This window comes from Numenius arquata, chromosome 10, assembly GCF_964106895.1.
Source record: "Numenius arquata chromosome 10, bNumArq3.hap1.1, whole genome shotgun sequence".
NCBI classification, from domain to species: Eukaryota; Metazoa; Chordata; class Aves; order Charadriiformes; family Scolopacidae; genus Numenius; species Numenius arquata.
In genome coordinates this window covers 55846415-55864509 of record NC_133585.1, presented here as the reverse complement: position 1 = coordinate 55864509, position 18095 = coordinate 55846415, and the positions used below count along the sequence as shown (strand labels likewise).

The 18095-nt window shown below is 45.1% G+C and overlaps 1 protein-coding gene across 1 annotated transcript in view; it reads left to right on the top strand.

Moving 5' to 3' along the window:
• GALNTL6 (polypeptide N-acetylgalactosaminyltransferase like 6) overlaps positions 1-18095 on the top strand; it is a 358790-nt gene that overhangs the window by 325614 nt on the left and 15081 nt on the right. The window contains exons 8-9 of the mRNA XM_074154713.1: positions 6606-6713; positions 16340-16561. Coding sequence (XP_074010814.1) covers positions 6606-6713; positions 16340-16561 — 330 coding nt within the window. The remainder of the gene's footprint in view (positions 1-6605; positions 6714-16339; positions 16562-18095) is intronic.

The window sequence follows — 18095 nt, the reverse complement described above, 5'->3', positions numbered from 1 at the left end:
AAATGGGAGGAAAATCATGGAGGCAGGAGGGAGAGAGAGAAAGGACTGCGTTTTATTGTGTCAAAATCACCAATATCTGCTTGGGAAAGGTTTCTGATTCGGCAGTTTCTACTATAGCTACGGATTCAGTCATCTTAAAACTTATTTAAATGGGGACAAGTTAGCCAGGCAGTTTAATTGGCTGGCTTTATTGGCAAAACTTGGGAAGATGGTGGACTTGCCATCTCTCCGTTGTTCCCAAGGTCAGTGAAGAAGTCACCTGCAGGCACCTCCACAACTCCAGGTACAGGACCGTTGCTGCAAGGCAGGTGGGAGCCCACGAGAGCAAAGTGTGGGCTTAGAGAGTCAGAGAAATGGGAATTTTCAGAAAAGTATGGTGGCCAGGTCTGTGCTAGGCAAGACTCTGTAAAATGGTTTCTCGAAAGTCCTCTGACTTACGGAATTATTAGCTGCTTCATCATGAAATTAATACCAACTACTGCACTTTGCTCTCCCTAATCTCCCACCGCGCTCTGCAGACCCCAGACCTGCAAAGAAAGGAATCTGGTGCGGGGGCCATTGTGGAAGCTCAAAGGAACCACTAATAATAGCAAAGCTATATCGCTTTATGGGTTCAGGGCACTAAGGCAGAGCTCAAGGAGCAATTAAAAATCCCATTAGCAGGAGGAGGGGTTGCCTGGGGAGACAGGCGGCAGTTCCCAATGAGAAGAGATCGAACCAGGTTTAGGAAGATGCTCGGGGCTGGGGAGTTTGGGGGAAAAGTGTTGATTTTGATGTTTCTCTCAGGCTGTTTCGCTAGATGTGACCGGGGGCGACAGACACAGGGTTCAGCGCAGAGCACGGCCCTGAGCAAAAACCATTTTTGGGGGGGGAAGTGGCATTTTGTCATTGTACTGGGACAGAAGTTGGGCAGCGTGAGCAAAAATAGATGTTTGAGGGGAAGGATGTTCGATGAAAAAAAAGAACAATGCTACGGAGAATGAGTCCGCAGTGAATCTAAATTTTCTGCAGTGGAATTCAGTAAGTTTCTCCCAAATGCAGTGCACTTTATCATGTGTCTGTGACATTTGGAACCGTGCCATAGCAGGAAAGGAAACTTCCTCTGGCTTCAGGCAGTGACTGTTCCAGGTGCTGAGTTGTCAGGAACACAGAGAGACGGGTTTAAAAAGAAAAAAAATAACAAACCCCGCTGCTTAAAAATTTGCTTGACCTTTATTTCCTTGGCTACAAAAAACCAACGTATTTCTCTTCTTGTTCTTTTCTTGCTTGGAACCGTTGCTGCAGAGGATTAACTGCGGTTCCCACGTTCGGTGGGTGGTGGGGCAGCCATGGTCCCCTCCAAACATGACCCCTTCATTAAATAGTTGCTTAGATTAATTTTTACATAAGAAATAACGTGCAGTGTTTTAAATTTTTTGGCAGCATAACCCTGGGATCAATTTTTTAATTAAAATTATGTCTGGTATCTCGCTGACACTGCTGTTCGGCGTGTGCTGGGCTGGGGAAGGCTGGCGAAGCGCTGGCCCTGGCCTGATGAATAGCGTCTCCTCTCAATAACCAGGGAAGCAGCCACTATTGAGGAAATCCTGCATTTAAATCTGTTAGAAAGGCACGGTTCTTGTAGTAATCTCCCAAATATGGAGCGGTGAGAGAGACTCGTTTCCTGTGTGCACTGAAGATCCTTTACCCTGTGCCTTCCTTGGGCATCATAAATCACGCCTTAACAAAAACGCTGCTGCACTCTCCAGTCACCTCTATCCAGAGCTGGGTTGTCCTCATCCCACGCATCTTCCAGGTGCTCTTCATCCCTGTTTTCCGAGTTCGTTAATCCCTTTCTTTATCGTCGTTACCATCATCATTATCCATTCCCTCCACTGCTGCTGTTCGCGGCCGGAGACAGGGCACGGGGGAGCGTCACACTTCTCGGTGCAGTGAAATCTGTACGAAGAGCTGACAAACATGGAATATTGCCGCTTTTCGCAGCATTTCAGAGGTGCCGGTGAGTACCGTTGAAATATCCACAGCCATCAGCTCCCGGTTTACAGGTTTCGGTTGTAATACCCCTGAGGGGAGTCCCCACTGCAGCACAGGCAGACGGGTTTGCTGTTGTGAGCCCATCGACTGCGCATTTGCAGTCAGTGATCCTGGTTTTCAATTTTTTTCTTGCATTCAGCTCAACATTCCCACTACATGGAAAAGTCCACAGGGAAGTTTTCTACTTTCTCCTTTTCTACAACGGCTAAATCTGTTCTTTTGGCTTACATTTCAGGGAGAGTGACTGAAAAATCCCCGCAAGTTTTCATATTCTTTTTTCCTGCAACTTTTTCAGCCCCACTGTGGCAGTACATTTCTCCTGTCTGTAGCCTGTGCTTGTCGCACACTGCTCAGGGCACCACGCCGACAGCTTTCCCTGGCATCCTTTATGTTCCTCTCCCACCCGTTCACTCTTTGTTTGCTTTTCCCATCCATTTCTGCGTCTCTCCCTGTTGTCTCTCTCGTTACTGACTCTCAGCGTATTTGTTGATTAGCTCTGATGCCTGGCCCGGAATCCCTTCAGCCCCGAATCAGTCTTTTCCATGATTTGCTGTGTGTTTATGTTCCACATCCTCTGCTGCTCAGCAGTCGCGAGCCTCTTTTCCGCAGTGATTGCGGTGAGGGAGCAGCATATGGATGGGCGTCTCGTTCTCCCATGCACAGTATTTACATTTCCCAGATAGTCCCCGGGCTGGATCACTCCTAAACTAGACGGATAAGGTAGGGGATAAAAAACAAACAAAAAAAAAAAAACCAAGGCAAGAGCAAGGAGAACTCAATTTTAAAGACAAAGGAATGATGTGAAAAGAGAGTGGTTCGCCCAAGAGCCGAAAAATGCCTCTGAAAGGTCCCTTCCAACCCGGGGGATTCTATGATTCTAAGCTCCAGTCGGGAGCGAAGCCACAGAACCACCTCAGCTCCTCTACAGCCTGCGCTGGCTTCCAACCATCCCTAGGAAGTCTTTTGCAACCCTCTGTTGGAGGGAGCTCTATAGGCATAAATTGTGATGTAGCATCTAGTTGGCGCATAAACTGCTCTTCTTTTGATCTTTCCAAGCTGAGATGGCATTGGTTTGGGTTTGGCCAGTGGCTTTCGTGCCTCGGCTGCGGAGCAGGTTGGTTGCTCCTGTAGGAAGGAAGCATTAGCGACGCCGAGGGTTTCGTTGCTTGCTTCTCAGATACGCGGAGCAGCCTCGGTGGTGTGAAACCTTCTTGCCCATGTGCCATGGCACCCACGTCCCATCCATCGTGTCCTGGGGGTCTGTAATGTTTAAGGCAGAAGGGATTCTCCAATTTCTTGCATTTAGCACCGGTGACGTAAAAATGCACATTTTAAAGACAGAGTTGCCAGAATTGATCTCCCCAGGAAAATATGAAAAAAAAAAAAGTGCTTTTAGAATCATTCTGGAGCTAAAAGATAAAGAGGAGCAGCTGCTGAACGTCCTCCGGGGCAGCCCAGGATTCGTTTCCATTACCCGGCACAGCACACCCCAGGTGCACCACGGCGTTTTCAAGTTTTATATCTATCAAATATAAGCCTAACACAAAGTGTTATTTCCTCCCACTTGTTATTGCTTCGGCATATCTGACAGGGTTTTTTTTTTCCTAATTCCTTTTCTCCTTTTCTTCTCTTTTTTTTTTTTTTACTGCTGTCCTAGGGCTTCAGAGGAAATGCAGTAGATGTCTACTTCAGCTCTTGCTGTTTAAGTAATACTGGAATATATATATATATCTGCTTTCTTGTCTTTTACATTTGTTCTGTGGTTGACCTTCCTCTGAGTTAAACTGCTCTGCTGCCCACTCTTCAAAGGCTAAGAAACCTTGATTAATCACTGTAATATCTTGTCTATCCTTTAAAATAACACCTTAATTTAAATAACAGGAGCAAATAGTAAATTTAGGTCTGCGCTTTCACTGGGGCACTGGGCTCTTTGAAGATGGCCACAGAGAGGAGGGTCCCGCTAAAAAGGGTGCAAGTGGTGTAACATCCAAACGAAGTATTGGTAGAAAGGTGAATTAACAATTTTTTTAACTATGGCACTACCCAACTTATTTTAACACATTTTTAAGATTTTTAATATGTTTATGAACATGTTTTCAAGTGAATTAGGTAGCATGGGATTAAACAGGTAAGAACTTCCAGGTTTTCTTTAAGCAGCAAATTTTACAAAATGTTTTTGAAGAGAAAATAATGATCATGCCTACATTTCCAACCCACCAGCACATTTCCTCCCTGAGAAGGACTGTGCTCACTGGGAGACCAGAGGGGGCATCCACACACAGCAATACGTACTCAAATACGCTTGGTTCTGTCAACTGTTGACATAGAATCATAGAGTCACAGAATGATTTGGGTTGGAAGTGACCTTAAAGCCCCCCCAGTGCCGCCCCCTGCCCTGGGCAGGGACACCTCCCACCAGACCAGGTTGCTCCAAGCCCCCTCCAACCTGGCCTTGAACCCCTCCAGGGTCTATCCTGTAATGCTGTGCAGATCCTCGAAGATTTAATTATGAGGTGCCAGCTGGGTGCCACAGCTCACAGCTGAGGGCTTGTGAGGGCTAAAACACAGGTGACCCACAGCAGCAGCTTTCTGAAAATCACTTTGCAACTCAAAACTTCGCCTTCAACCCCGTTTTCTCCATTCTCGGTGTGAATAGCACAGTCTCGGGGGTTGAACTCCACGTGCCACCTTCAGCAAGTGCTTTGGGTCCCACTCAAGTGTTGAGTGATCCCATATTGTGGTGTTTGGCGTCTGCATGTTGAGATAATCTTCAGATTACTGAAATCTAGTCCCCAGCTCACAGCCGCCCTGCCGGGAGCAGGCAGATACACCCCCCGTAACACAAAGAGGCAAGCAGAGCCCAAGAGGCCAGACGCTTGCCCATTTTCACTATTGTTGTACATGAATGGAATTAATCATTGTGTTTCAAAAAGTGATTTCAAAAAGCCAGTAGGTACAGCCAGCTGGTGGGCAGGACTAAAGAGATGGAAGGACAAGTGTAGGGTGAAAAAGTGTGGAGATGCACATTGCTCCCCGCAGGCTTTGTGCGGAACATCAAGTATTTGTGATCCCATCATATTCTCCAATACTGTTGTTTTTAAGAGTCTGGTTCCTGTTGGTTTAATTCAGAGTGTATCAGCTTTTGGATGAATTCCTTTCTGTATGGAAACTGTTGGTGAGTCTTTCAGTTGTCTGTGTTCCACTCCGCTTTAGCCTCAGTCGCAAACGTATTTCATGGCATTTCGCTCCAGATTGCATCGAATACAGACAAAATTCCTTCATATACGTAATGTGTGGACCTAAATTCTCATCCAGATTCAGGGAGATGTTTCATGAAGCAGCTTTATGTATGTCCCACAAAGAGATGTGGAAAGGACAAGCCCTCTCTCTTTCTCAGCTTTGGTGCGATTTTCTTTCAAATTGGGTGAAAGAAGGTTGGGGTTTTTTTGTTTTCAGTCTGAAGGCTGAAAGGCGAGACCACAAGTGGAATAACAGCCATCCTGTTCTAAAGCTGGGGGCAACAAAACGTTGTTTTGCCAGGATTAGGAGATGATTTTTATAATACCAATGTTTTCACTCTAAATTAATTTTAAGCTCTTGCTGTGTAGTTGCTTTTAGGACACTTAAAGCGTTCTGCTCAGGGGTGCTGGGGGGCGGGTTTGTCGTTGTTTTCCATTTCCTGGATTTTCAACATCAAGTTGCTTTTTTTGAGCTCAGAAAGTTATGAATGTTGTCGTTACGCTACGTAAGTCATCTGATAGCCATGTTGGAGTTTGGGGGCTGGCGTTTCTAGGCCAGCGTGTAGAAGATCGTGCCCACAGGTCCTACTGGCACGGTCACCGTTCCTCTGGCAGGACACACAGCCTTCCTCTCACAGACGCTTGGTAAAACCCAGCCACGGTAGGTGAGGAGCTGTGAAGGGTACCTTTCTTGCTGCCTGTCAGGACACTGCTGGATTTTTAGAGCTGTGAAGCCCTTGCAGTTCCCATCGATGTTGAGTGAGTTCTGGTTGCTCAGACCTGAAGCATCCAATCCATGAGCTCCAGGTGGTTCCGTCTCTTTCAGCATGAAGGTGTTAACGAGGAGATGTGGTGGCATGCTCTTCCTTCTCTGCCTACATACATTTGATCAGAAGGAAATTGAGTTTTGTTCCTTTTTCCTTACAAAATGAAGAGCATTGTAGTATTTGAGCTCTGCATTCGCTGTTCAAAACAAAATGTAAGCCAGGTGTTTTGGGGAAAAAAAAAAATAGAATTACTTCTGATTGATGGCTTGCTTTTACTCACATAGCCTTCTTTTCAAATTCTGGTCCTGTATGTTTTAAACAGCAAACACGGTGTTGCACGAGGACCCTTATTCTAAATACGTTTTATGATTTTATTTTGGACGTACTCTGCTTTTGCGTGGTGAGATTCCGCCCCGTTGCCTCACCCCAGCTATCAGCACGGAGAAGGTGGCCACCGCTGGGACTGTGGCCCGGGTCTGCATGGAACCCGTTATATAAAATGCCATTTTTTGCCCCGTTTGTCTCTAGGAATCATTCTTTGGTTTGCGTTCTGTCCCCTCCCCAGGTGTGGATGTGCGGAGGTGGCATGTTTGACGTTCCGTGCTCTCGGGTTGGGCACATCTACAGGAAGTACGTCCCCTATAAAGTCCCTTCTGGAACCAGCCTGGCACGGGTGAGTAACTGGGTCCTGATGGTTTTCACTGTCGCTCATCATCAGTCTCTTCATTCCCTCTGAACTGGTTCCCGGTAAGCCATTAAAATGGACAATGAATATTTCTTTATCTTCCCGAAATGAGATGTGCAGTTACGCTGCCTCCCAGAGATAAGGTTGCCAAGAATAAAATGGAAGCTTAAAAGTGCCGGGTTGGGCATCTCAGCACAGGAGCGCGTTTCACTGATTCAAAAGGGCCCAGAATGGCCTGAGGCTTCTGGTTCTCGGTGGTGTCAGTCGCAGCTTTTACAAACGGGACCAATCTGAACGCACATTTTCTTATCAGTCAGCAGAACAGGCGGAATCTCGCAAAAGGGCTGTTTTCTGCGGAAAAAGAAGAGAATAGCAGTGATTTGAGTGACCGTCTAATTACTGTGTGAAACCCAGTAGTGGAACACAGCCAGCTGGGAGCCATGAGAGTGAGAAATTGCAAGACCTCTAGACGTTTCTCAAAGACTTCTGAGCACATCCATACCCAGGGGGGGCTTTTTGCTCAAGAGAAAATGTTCTGTAGCTTTCTGGAGATGTCAAAAGATGGGAGACAAAGGGCACAGATGTAGCTTCCAGGCAGATACTAGTATTTATGCATGCTCAAGTTTAATCTTTTCTGGTTTAGAGGAGATTTTTCTTTTCTTTTTTTTTTTTAAATAAAATGGCATTAATATTAAAGTCTGCATATTGCCATGGGGTAGTATTTTATGAATCATATTTTTTCTTAATAATGAAAATGTGGTATGAATACAAGAATTAATTTCTCGCTTTAAGGGGGAGATATCCTTGGTTTCAGCTTCCTGTAGGAACTGGAGCAGAGGAAAGAGCCCATGCTGCCAGGCAGGAAAAAATGCTCTTTTTGCCTTAAAAGAGCATCTGCGCAGACAGTGAGACACATGATGGAGTAATGGGATGGGTGGTGGTGTTAGCGGTGGTGACAAGGAGTGCACTGGCTGATTTGTGATTTCAATATATCACTGGGGAAGACTACCCCCCAAAAGATTTCCCAGTTATAAAAATGAAATCTCTGCCCGTGCACAGGCTGACTGTATCTCGTGGGAAAAGCTCTTGTGTGCTGGTAGGGTGGGTCTTATCCTTCCTATTCCAATAACGGGTAGTTTCTTCTGTGTTGTGGGGGTCCAAAACATGATGCTTAGGGAAATTTCTGCTACGTATTTGTCACTGAAAGAAAATTTGAATTCTCAGGTTCCCGGCTTCTCCCCAGTACAATATTCTACAGCAAAACATCCCTGTTAGGACACGTTGCATCACGGCTGCCAAGAGCACAAGCTCTTCTGCACAGTTTAGTGTTTGGGGCTATCTCAATAACTAGCCAAGGAGGAGAGTTTGGTACCTGACCTGTCAAATTGTATTTTTAAGCCTAAAAATACTCTCTTTCTCTCATCCAAGCCAGAAGAGAAAAGCAAGGACATCCTCATCTTCAGCATGTCAGTCCCTTTGATACAGGCCACTTGTGGTTCCAAATAAACTGCCCCAAATGGAGCTGTTAGCCAAAATAATGCCAGGGGAGCACGCACAGAGGTGGCCTGGATAATTCATCTATCTTTGCATTGTCCTCCAAATATTATGTCCTCCAAAGATTATAGTCTACTCCTTGTGAGTATTTTATCTAAAACTTCTCTCTAGCTCAAGAATATGATGCCTAACATGCTCAAGAATATCCCTGCTACCAAAAGCAATACTTTTCACTACTAAGTAGTTTCCACAAAATTTTTTGCTCGATCCTTTTCTCTCTCCTGTTGTCTCAGGGAGGATGCTGGGGATGCAGTTCCCAATGGAGCCAGCCCCAGGAAGCCCAGCTGTGATTGCGTAAACAGCTGCAAGAGCCCCCTCATTAATCAAGGGTGAATTTCCCCTCGTGCAGGTGCTGCGTTGAAGAACGATGAGTTTTCCCACCCTGTCCCGCAGCAGCAGCACGGGGGACGTGGATAATGGGAGCAGGAAGGGGACAGAACTTTTAGACAAACCCCGGCGTAGCCCAGACCATGCCACGGGTTTCCTTTCAGCTGTGTCAGCTTGTTTGCCCTTAAATAATGCTTCAAGCGAGCTTTTTACCTTCCCTTGGGATTTCACCCTTCTGTATCACCCTCCAACACACAGTTTCAGCTCGGTATGCGATGCCTGACCAATCTTGGGATCTTTTTAAAGAGATCTTTATCTTTTTAGAGAGCTGTGACCTGGCGTGAGGGTCACGTACGCTTTATTAAATGAGAAACCCGGCAAAACCCCGTCCTGCCTCCCCCTCACCGGGGGTTTGTGTACCACACACAGCAGTATGTATCGCGGCATCAATCTTCTGTGTCCTCCTCCTCAGATTTCTTACCTTCTTACCCGTCACTCAAGACCTGTGCGTATTTTTTTGCTGACACACGCCCCATAAATTGAAAAGCTTCCACGTATGCCGTGCTCTGCCAGCAAAGCTGTTGGGTGGGACAGAACAAGAGTAAAGCCGGCTGTAAACACGCGTCGTAGATTTACAGAACAGACTGTGACAACCGAATGCAGATGGAAAAAAAGCTGAATATTTTGGTCTGGAGACGTGGGAAGGCGTTGGTGCTTCCCAGATGCAGTCAGCGCCCAATTTCCAGGTAATTGCAGGTAGGGCGAGAGGAAGGGGCAGTCAGGGGCCACCACGGATTCCACGGAATTCTTCCTTCCTTCCAAACCCATCAACCTCTGCTCAAAGCTGCTGGGACTGATAATCTGTTTCCCCTCTTTGTTTTAGGTAAAACATGTAGAGAGTAAACCCCCCAAATCTTAAACTCCTGTGCAGGATGTTGCCCTATAAAAAACATCAGAATTGCTTTACTGGATTTTTTAGTTGCTTTGTGATATTCTTGACTATTGCTTCATTTTTTAAAATTCTAGCAAAGCCGTTTTCTTTTAGCCAGTTACCTATGAAATTAGACTTAAAAATCTTATTAGCAATTTTTTGTAGGTATCTCCCAGTTGGTTTGTTTTAGTTTCCTGTTTGGGGAGGATTTTTTTTTCTATAGAAGCTGTAAGAAATGTGTTAATAGAAGCTCACTGCTCCATAGGATACACAGAGACGAACTGAGAATTTCAAAATATATCTACAGGTATCATTTGCAGGTATTTTACCCAGCATTTTGGCATTAACTGGAGCACACTCAGTGTGTGCAGCCCCACTGCAGCTCCCGCCTGGATGCCGACCCGGCAGCGTGGGGATTCCTAACCTTACGCCGAGTTCATCCTTTTTTCTCTCTTTTTTCCAGCTGCAAATAATAACTCAAGGCAGAGTTACCTTCCTGAAACAGCATAGTTATAATGTATGATAGTGATGGTGATTATACAGCACTAGTTTCAAGTTTTCATTCGAATGTTTTTTCATTGAACAGATTTATAAACTCACCATTAAAACTAATTAAACCAGAATCTCAAACAAGGGCACTTACCAAATAAAAACTTCAAATTAATATCTTCTCATCCTTGAACAGAAGAAAGTCAAAGGAAATTTTTTTAAATGCTAATTTTTTGTATTTTCTCCAATCTGAATAGAAGTTTTGCTTCTAAGATCATAAATGCAGCAGGAGAGGCAGCTTAGCTATGCGAAATACGAAGAAGGTGGAGAATTAGGTGTTCGTAGACAACAACAACGTGGAAGTGGTGGCAGCTGCTTCCCGGGACGCGTTGAAGAGGCTGGAGCCCGGTTGGGTGGCTGAAGGGATGGATTTGGAATCCAAGCCCTGAGCTCTCCTCAGGCTGCAGAGGTGGGATGTGCTCTGGGTGACCATGGCAGTAATCACCAAAAAGTGACACCGTCCCTCCGCTTTGGCGTCCTGTGGCCACCGAGCCCCTGGGCCACCAGCCAGCAGAGACGCTCCTTGTAGCCACTGGGCTGGGTTTTGCTTTTTTTCCCACTTTTTCCCAATGTGTAGGTCTTAACATTTATTTCTTTTTGCAGCAGAGATGCAAACCTGTAGATAGAGAATGAAATCACTTTCGGTTGACATCTGTGGAATTTGAGCTCTAGGTATTTGCAGGCTGAGAATAAATGGTCTCTCGCTTCTCCGCCAGCTGTGCTGCCTCTCACGGGAGTTATTTACGCACCCCACCAGCTTTGTCACCCCGTTAGCGTGCTCTCCTCCCCGCAGAAGTGGTTCCTTTCTCCCTGCAGACATCTCTTTGGTTGGTTGGGGTTTTTACACAAATACCAACCATCGCTGGAATGAAACACGGTTAATTTTAAACACAGTTAAGTGTAAAGGACCAAAATACGGTACGCAAGAGGGGGAAAGGTTGACAGACACTGGCACTGCCTGGGTTAAAAGGGGGTTGGGCAGGAAGGGGAAGGGGATGAACCCTCCATTTAACGTTTAACTGCTGTGGGCAGCTTGGCTGGTGAGACCCGAGCATCACAACGCTGTCATTCCTGTCTCCAGGAAATGTTTTCTCCTGCTTTCACTGTAGAAATACACAGAAAGGAGAAATGGTTGGGTTCTGACACTGATAGAAGGAACTTTGTTGGGTTCTTCTCCCTGTGCCTGCCCTGGAGTGTGGTCCCACGCTGCCTCTGGCCTCTTAACCCATAATTCTTGGATGGGCCCCTCCAGCCGTTCTTTGTTCTCCTCCTCTGTGATGATTTATTGTGACATTATGCTACCCGTATTCCAGAGGAACATAAAGTTGAATGAAATACAGCTGCTTCCAGAAGTAAACAGGGCACCCAGTTTGAAGTAGCAACAACGCTGTGTTTTACAGAACACACAATTAAAAAAACATTTAAATTTGGAAAGTGATGTAGTTGGAGTGAAAATAACCCCACTGGAATTTTCCTAGGAAGGAGAAGAGAGTAATATGTCAGTTGTTGCAGAGAGCGTTGTGTTATTTTTAGCAAATAAGCAGTCATCTCCTCTAGTGTTTCACGACCGAAATACGGTCAGGCCTCAGCCGTGCTGGGGTGACTCAGATTTGATTGGTGTAATTGAAAGTGATTTTTTGATGTCCCGGCTGATGAGAGAAACGACTGTCATGACAAATAAGACCACAGCAGCTGGTGACATCCGGCTTCCTGGAAAATGTTCGGATTAAACGTAGGACAAGAGGAGCTTGTTACAGATCCGTGTTCCTGTCGTGGTTTAATATTGACAAAAGTAAAGCCTGTGGGTTGGGGTCAGGGCTGGGTTTTGTGCAAACCGTGAGACAGGCACGAACGCTGAAAAAACAGGTTATGCAGGTGAAATGGAACTAATAATAAAGCCACTGTGCTGCTGTAGTGCCAGCAGATAACAAAACATCTTTAGATACTTAGAACTTTAGAACATCTGGAGAAAGGGAAAACGGTAGTTACATTTTTCTGTTGGTTTATCGGCTGGATGTAGGGTGCCAACTGGAAGAGATGGGGCGGGAGGATGGAGCTGTGTGGGCACAGGATGGAGCTCGCACCCAGGGCACCCTCCTGTCCCTGCTGTCCCACCAGCCACGGGGTGAAGAGTGGGACCACCCTGCTCGTGTTCAGGACCAACCCAGCCAAACCTCACTTGGAGGGAATATTCACGAGTCTGTCCTCTGTCTTGTCCCTGCCCTGCTCCACTTCTCCATTCCCAGGGCCAGTGCCTGCTTTCTCCTCACTGGGCTTGTCTGAGTAATGTCATGTCTCTTGAAGGTGACAGACAGTCTCACACGCTTAAAGAGAAGGGACAGTCGCTTCATCAGAGAGATGCATCTCCCCCACTCGCTGAAGACAGTGAAAGGGACAAAACAATCCATGGAAAAATTCTTTTTTTTCAGGTGAAGAAGTCCTCATTTATCTCTGTGTTTCTCCAGCCAAGTTGATTTAAACTCCTTTATTGAAGTCCAGGTACCAGTGACGTTGTGACTTACCCTCTTGTAGACTGTTGCTGAGTCGAAATACGAAACAAAGTCACAGTCTTAAATGCCCGAATTAATCCAAACTCAAGGAAAACTTGTCCAAATGTAAGCCCAACCGTAAAGGATTTACCAGTAAAATTGTAACAGTGACACAAAACTTAATTATATCAAGAATGGATTCATGGGTGGCTGATGACAGCTGACGAGTCAGTCTGACTGTGGCTGCCATCGCTTTTGTGTGCATCTCACAGCTTCTGCCACAGGCTGTGGCAGCTGTCACAACCCTACGTACAGGAATATGCAGCAACTGAAATGTTGTTGGGCCTTATTTATTCTTGTACTGAAATTTCTGGCTGAAAATGACAAGAGAGAGAGAACACGTTATCATTGGTCTGTCATGGATCGCTGCTGAGAAGCTCCTCAGATGTCCATCTGCAGTCCCTGTGACTTACAATGTGTGTCAATTCGTGTAACAGATTAATATGGAGTTGATCTTCATTTAATTGCTCCTGTTCAAATTTTATTTTTCCTTTTTTTCTATTGAAAGACCAGCGCAGCCAATCTGGGCACCCGTAGCCTTGCAACGAATTTGACAACCGAGCTAAGCTACGGCAGTTTTCAGCTCTAGAAACACGTTTTCATCTTTCCTTTCTGTACGAGGTGTTCGAATTGAAGTAAAAGAATGCAAACAAGTGGGATCTGCCACAAAGATATCCCAAATCCCAAAACTGTTTCTTCCTATTGGTGAGGCTGTTTGATGCTATTTGAGAAACTGGCTTGTAGAGTTTTCTTTAGAAGATTATGCAAAGAGCAACAGAGGCAGAAATCAAGCAGATTCAAGTGTAACTCTTGTTTGTTCTAAATTCTTCCTAGATTGGCTTGACTGTGAGGCTGGAGTGCTTAAATGGTGGTGTAAAATGAGTTTATGAAATGCCACCTCATCTGGCCGGCCCTTAAACTGCTGTGACCTGTAAGTTCTGCAGCAGTACGTGCACACTCGGTAAGGTCCTAACAAAATCGAACCCATTGGCACCTATTTTGCAGCTGGACTGTGTCAGGATCTGGTAGCTATTGATACCCATTCCCACTGCGAGGTTTAACCCGTTGGAACCTCAGGCTGTGTCTTGCCTAAGGCTCCAGCAAGGAGGAGGTGACCGTCCTCCTTTCCCCACCGTGTCAGAGGTTCACCTAGGTTGTGGAAGACTCGAAGGGACTTGCAGTCACATCCTCACCCTACGGGGAGGCAGTAGACCAGTCGGTTGGCCTTACAGTGTTCAGAGATGAGCTCTCTCATTGTGGTGGTGCTCCTCCACCTTCCTGTTGGGAGAAGTTGGGTGAAAGACGGGCAGCTCACTGAGATAATTTGCAGAGAAGAGTTTTGTTCCTAGGAGGTTCTTCATGTAGGGCAACTTTTCATGCTGTTAGACAGCTGTAGAACAAGGATCATAGAATAGTAGAATGGTTTGAGTTAGAAGGGACGCGCTAAGGATAACATATATGTTCATTACAGGGTCTGCCAAGGTTTGGGAAGATTTTCAGCATACGATGGAGAGAAGGGGCTTGGAAGAACTAGGGAACAAAGTTTTAAATATATTTGTTTAAAGCGCTGTCGTCATTTGGGTCTCAAACCAGGACAAGTGTCCTACCTGATACTTGAGGAATGGTGGGAAGAACTGAATTTATTATTTTTTTTAATGCAATGTTTTGGTGAGTTTACACACACACACACACACACAAAACCCAAATGGTGATAAAGGACTTATTGGAAAACGGAGTTTTTGACTGGTGAATGAGAATTTTGAGCTATTAAGCAGGTATAATAGCAAGATTTCTATTGGACTCTTGTTTTATTCGGTTGCAATCACCTAAAGCAGAATGCAGTTCTTTTAGTGCAGCCAAATAACAGAAGAGGAAACTCCAGCAGAGCCTACTTGTTATTGATGGGGTAAGTCGCTGCTGGAGTTAATTTGAATTTTTCTTTCCGGAGAGAATTTTTTTTACTGTACTTTTACTGTATGGTTCTTTTTACAGTGTGGTTTTTAAATACGAAAATAACACTATCAGATAAAGTGATTGCAAAAAATAGTATGATCTTTTCTAGAACAGTCTTAAAATGCATTTGCATCGCAGTAGATGAGGCACACAGCACTGCAGGGGAGGAGGTGCTGGGAAGGAAGATCACACCTATTTTCATGAGTTTGGCTTCTTTGCTTAATATGCTTAGTCATATTTTGGTCTCACCTACAAAGTCTTGTCGGGAGATTTCTGTGTTACAGGGTTTCTGCCGGAGAGGTGGGATTCTCGTTCAGATGATGTTCTTGAATTTGTCCTGTTTTTTTTTGTCCTACCTAATTCCTGTATTCTTGAATTCAAATTTCTTGCAAAGTAATTTTGGTTTTTGTGAAATTACAACAAAAGTCAACCTTATGTGGGGCATGAGCCATTTCTGAATAGGGATATGAGCGTTGTGATTTCTTATTATGCTTTAATTTTACTTGCTTTATCCCTGCAGGTTTTAATGTATTTTCTTCTCAGAGAGAAAGCACAGAGAAACTTCTCTTGCAGTGTCAGCTAAAAGTCTTTCATTTGTTCTGCATCTTGCTGTCTTTGTATTCGGATAAGCCTTATTAGTTCAGAGACATTTAGTTCGCATAGATTAATAAAATTCAGGAAAGGATTTTTCAAACGAATCTTGAAAGCAAATCAGAGTACCAATCAGGCTGACTTGGATGTGAAGAACGTTCTGAGGAGCAGCATTACCTTATGTTGATGATAATCAGCTGTATATTGTCCTCCAGCTTATTACAGAGCAGAGCTCAGCATTTCGCAGTTAGAGTTCTATAAAAAGAATATTGCAAAACTTGATGATCTTGTTTTTACAAGCAAAGCCATAAGAACACCCCGGTGTCTCAATGTCATCCAGGGAGAAGCTGCTTTGGTGGCGGGATAAGAGGTTGTTGGGCAGCTGTGGAAATGCAGAATAGGCTAAGTCTGTGCTCCACCACGGCATCTGTGTATAAATTTGTGTGGATTAAGTTGCAGGAGTAGTTTTAAAACCAAACAAAAATACAGAAAAATTTGCCCCCAGCCTATTTAGACTCCATGATGCTAAACAACAATAAAATATCTCTCTTCAGTCTCATCAATCCAGGATTTTCCCTTAAAAGTATTTTATTTTATAAGTTGAGTCAGCTAATTTAATTAATTATAATTTAAGTAAATTCTGGCACAACAAAACAGGCAATACACATTTAAGAGCTGGCCCTACATGTAGGTGGGAATTATTAGGTGACTGAGCAGCATGATGGCAGCTGAAAATTCAAATGCAGAGTGAAACACATCAGGAGGAATAATTTGACCCACTCGTGCACATTAGTAGGTTCTGAACTGACAGGAAAAAACATAGGTACCAACGTGAAAGAAAATTTCTGTTCAACACCCATCATTAATCAAAAACCATGTGGAGATGCATAAAGAAGGGGAAGGAAAATAAGCTGTTCCAGAGACAGAAACCCGTATCTTACAGAGTCAGCAGGAAAGCAGGATCCTAATACTCTGTAGTGTTTGTTCAACGCTGTAATGAAGATAGCGTACATTTACCGGTATTTTTCCATGTTTTAAGACAGAGAAATTAGACCAACTAAGCTTAAAAGTTGTGTGGCCTGTTGAAACGTTTCTGCTTAATTCTCCCCATTAGAAATACTGTTTTGGTCAATTAATGGCTGCTTTTTTCCGCCGCACAGAACCTGAAGCGCGTGGCGGAGACATGGATGGATGAGTTTGCGGAGTACATTTACCAGCGGCGGCCTGAGTACAGACACCTCTCCACGGGGGACATCTCAGCCCAGAAGGAACTGCGCAAGCACCTTAAATGTAAAGATTTCAAGTGGTTCATGGCTGCAGTGGCTTGGGATGTTCCCAAATATTACCCTCCTGTGGAGCCTCCGCCTGCTGCCTGGGGGGAGGTGAGGAATACACATATTAGTTCAAATGTAAATGAGTCTAACATTTTACGTTACAGGAAACTTAAATTATGAAAGTAGATTTAGCTCCTATGATGAGTGGTGCTATTAAGGGAGTTCACAGGGATTGGAACAATCTCTGGGCCGGCCATTAAAATGAGAAATCGTTATGTCTTAGGACTATTGCCGTCCTTTTTATAATTCATTACAATTTTTTGTGTACAGGACATAAGACGCATGCACAATGAGGACAAGAACATGGAAAAGAGCGTGTAGCACTCGTTACTGTGTGTCACAGCATGATTTTAGCTGCTGAGAATCACCTTAGCGAAAAGGAGGTCTGAAGTGAACCCCTTTTTTTTGGTTGCATATCTACTCATACGCCTCCACCCGGTCCTGCGAGGACAGTTGCATGTGGGTGGGTGTCGTGGTTTGACCCCAGCCAGCAGATAGGACCATGCAGCCGCTCATGCAGATCTTCCCTGATGGGATGGGGAGAGAATCAGAAGAGTAAAAGTGAGGAAAAACTCATGGGTTGAGATACAAGTTGAGATAAAATCTAATAGGTTGAGCAAAAGCAAAGCAAACCAGGGAGTCCATTCACTGCTTCCCATGGCAGGAAGGGTTCAGCATCCCCAGGAAAGCCGGGCTCCATCATGGAACAGTGACTTGGGAAGACAAATGCCGTCACTCCCAACGTCCCCCCCTGCCTTCCTTCTCCCTCAGCTTTATACCCTGAGCACAACATCCCATGGCAAGGAACGTCCCCGTGGTCAGTCAGGGTCAGGCCGTGTCACCTCCCAGCCCCTTGTGCCCCCCAGCCCATCGCTGGTGGGACGGGGTGAGGAGCAGGAACGGCCTTGAGTGCCCAGTAACAACCAAACCCACCAGGGTTTTACCACCAGCATTCCCATCCCAAACCCAAACCGCAGCCCTGCACTGGCTGCTGGCAAGAAAGTCACCTCCATCCTAACTGAAACCATGACAGTGGCTCTCTGAAGAGCAGAGCCGAGGCACTCCCCGCTTGGACAGTGTGGTTTGTGCAGAAGAAATGAAAACACAAAGAGTGCAAGGGCAGGAAATTACTTCCCAAGCTGGGCTGAAAAATTGCCATGGCCTTTTGCCCCTCGGAGCGGCTGCGGATTCACACCATGGAAAGGTGGCACGCAGAGGGCTTTTTCCTCTTGGTTCATTAAGATTTATAAAGAAGGCTTTGCTCTTTCAGTGTGTTGTGCTACTTCTTTAAAAAACTTAGGAATATCTGTACTGATGTTTGCTGGAGATGTTCTTGGAGCTCTCAGACAATTACCTTTTGGATTTGAAACCGAAGGATGAAGCTGAAACTTTGACCAGGACGTTTGGTAAGACCCCTCACACCTCTGCATGTTCCCGGTGGTCCAGGCTGGACCATGCAGGGGACTTCTAAACACAGAGTTTCTCTGCTATTCTCTAGCATTTCTTTTTAAAAAAGCAAATTGCCTTATTGCGAAATTCTAGAAATAACTTTCTGTGGTAGTAGCCATCCTTAATTCTTCTT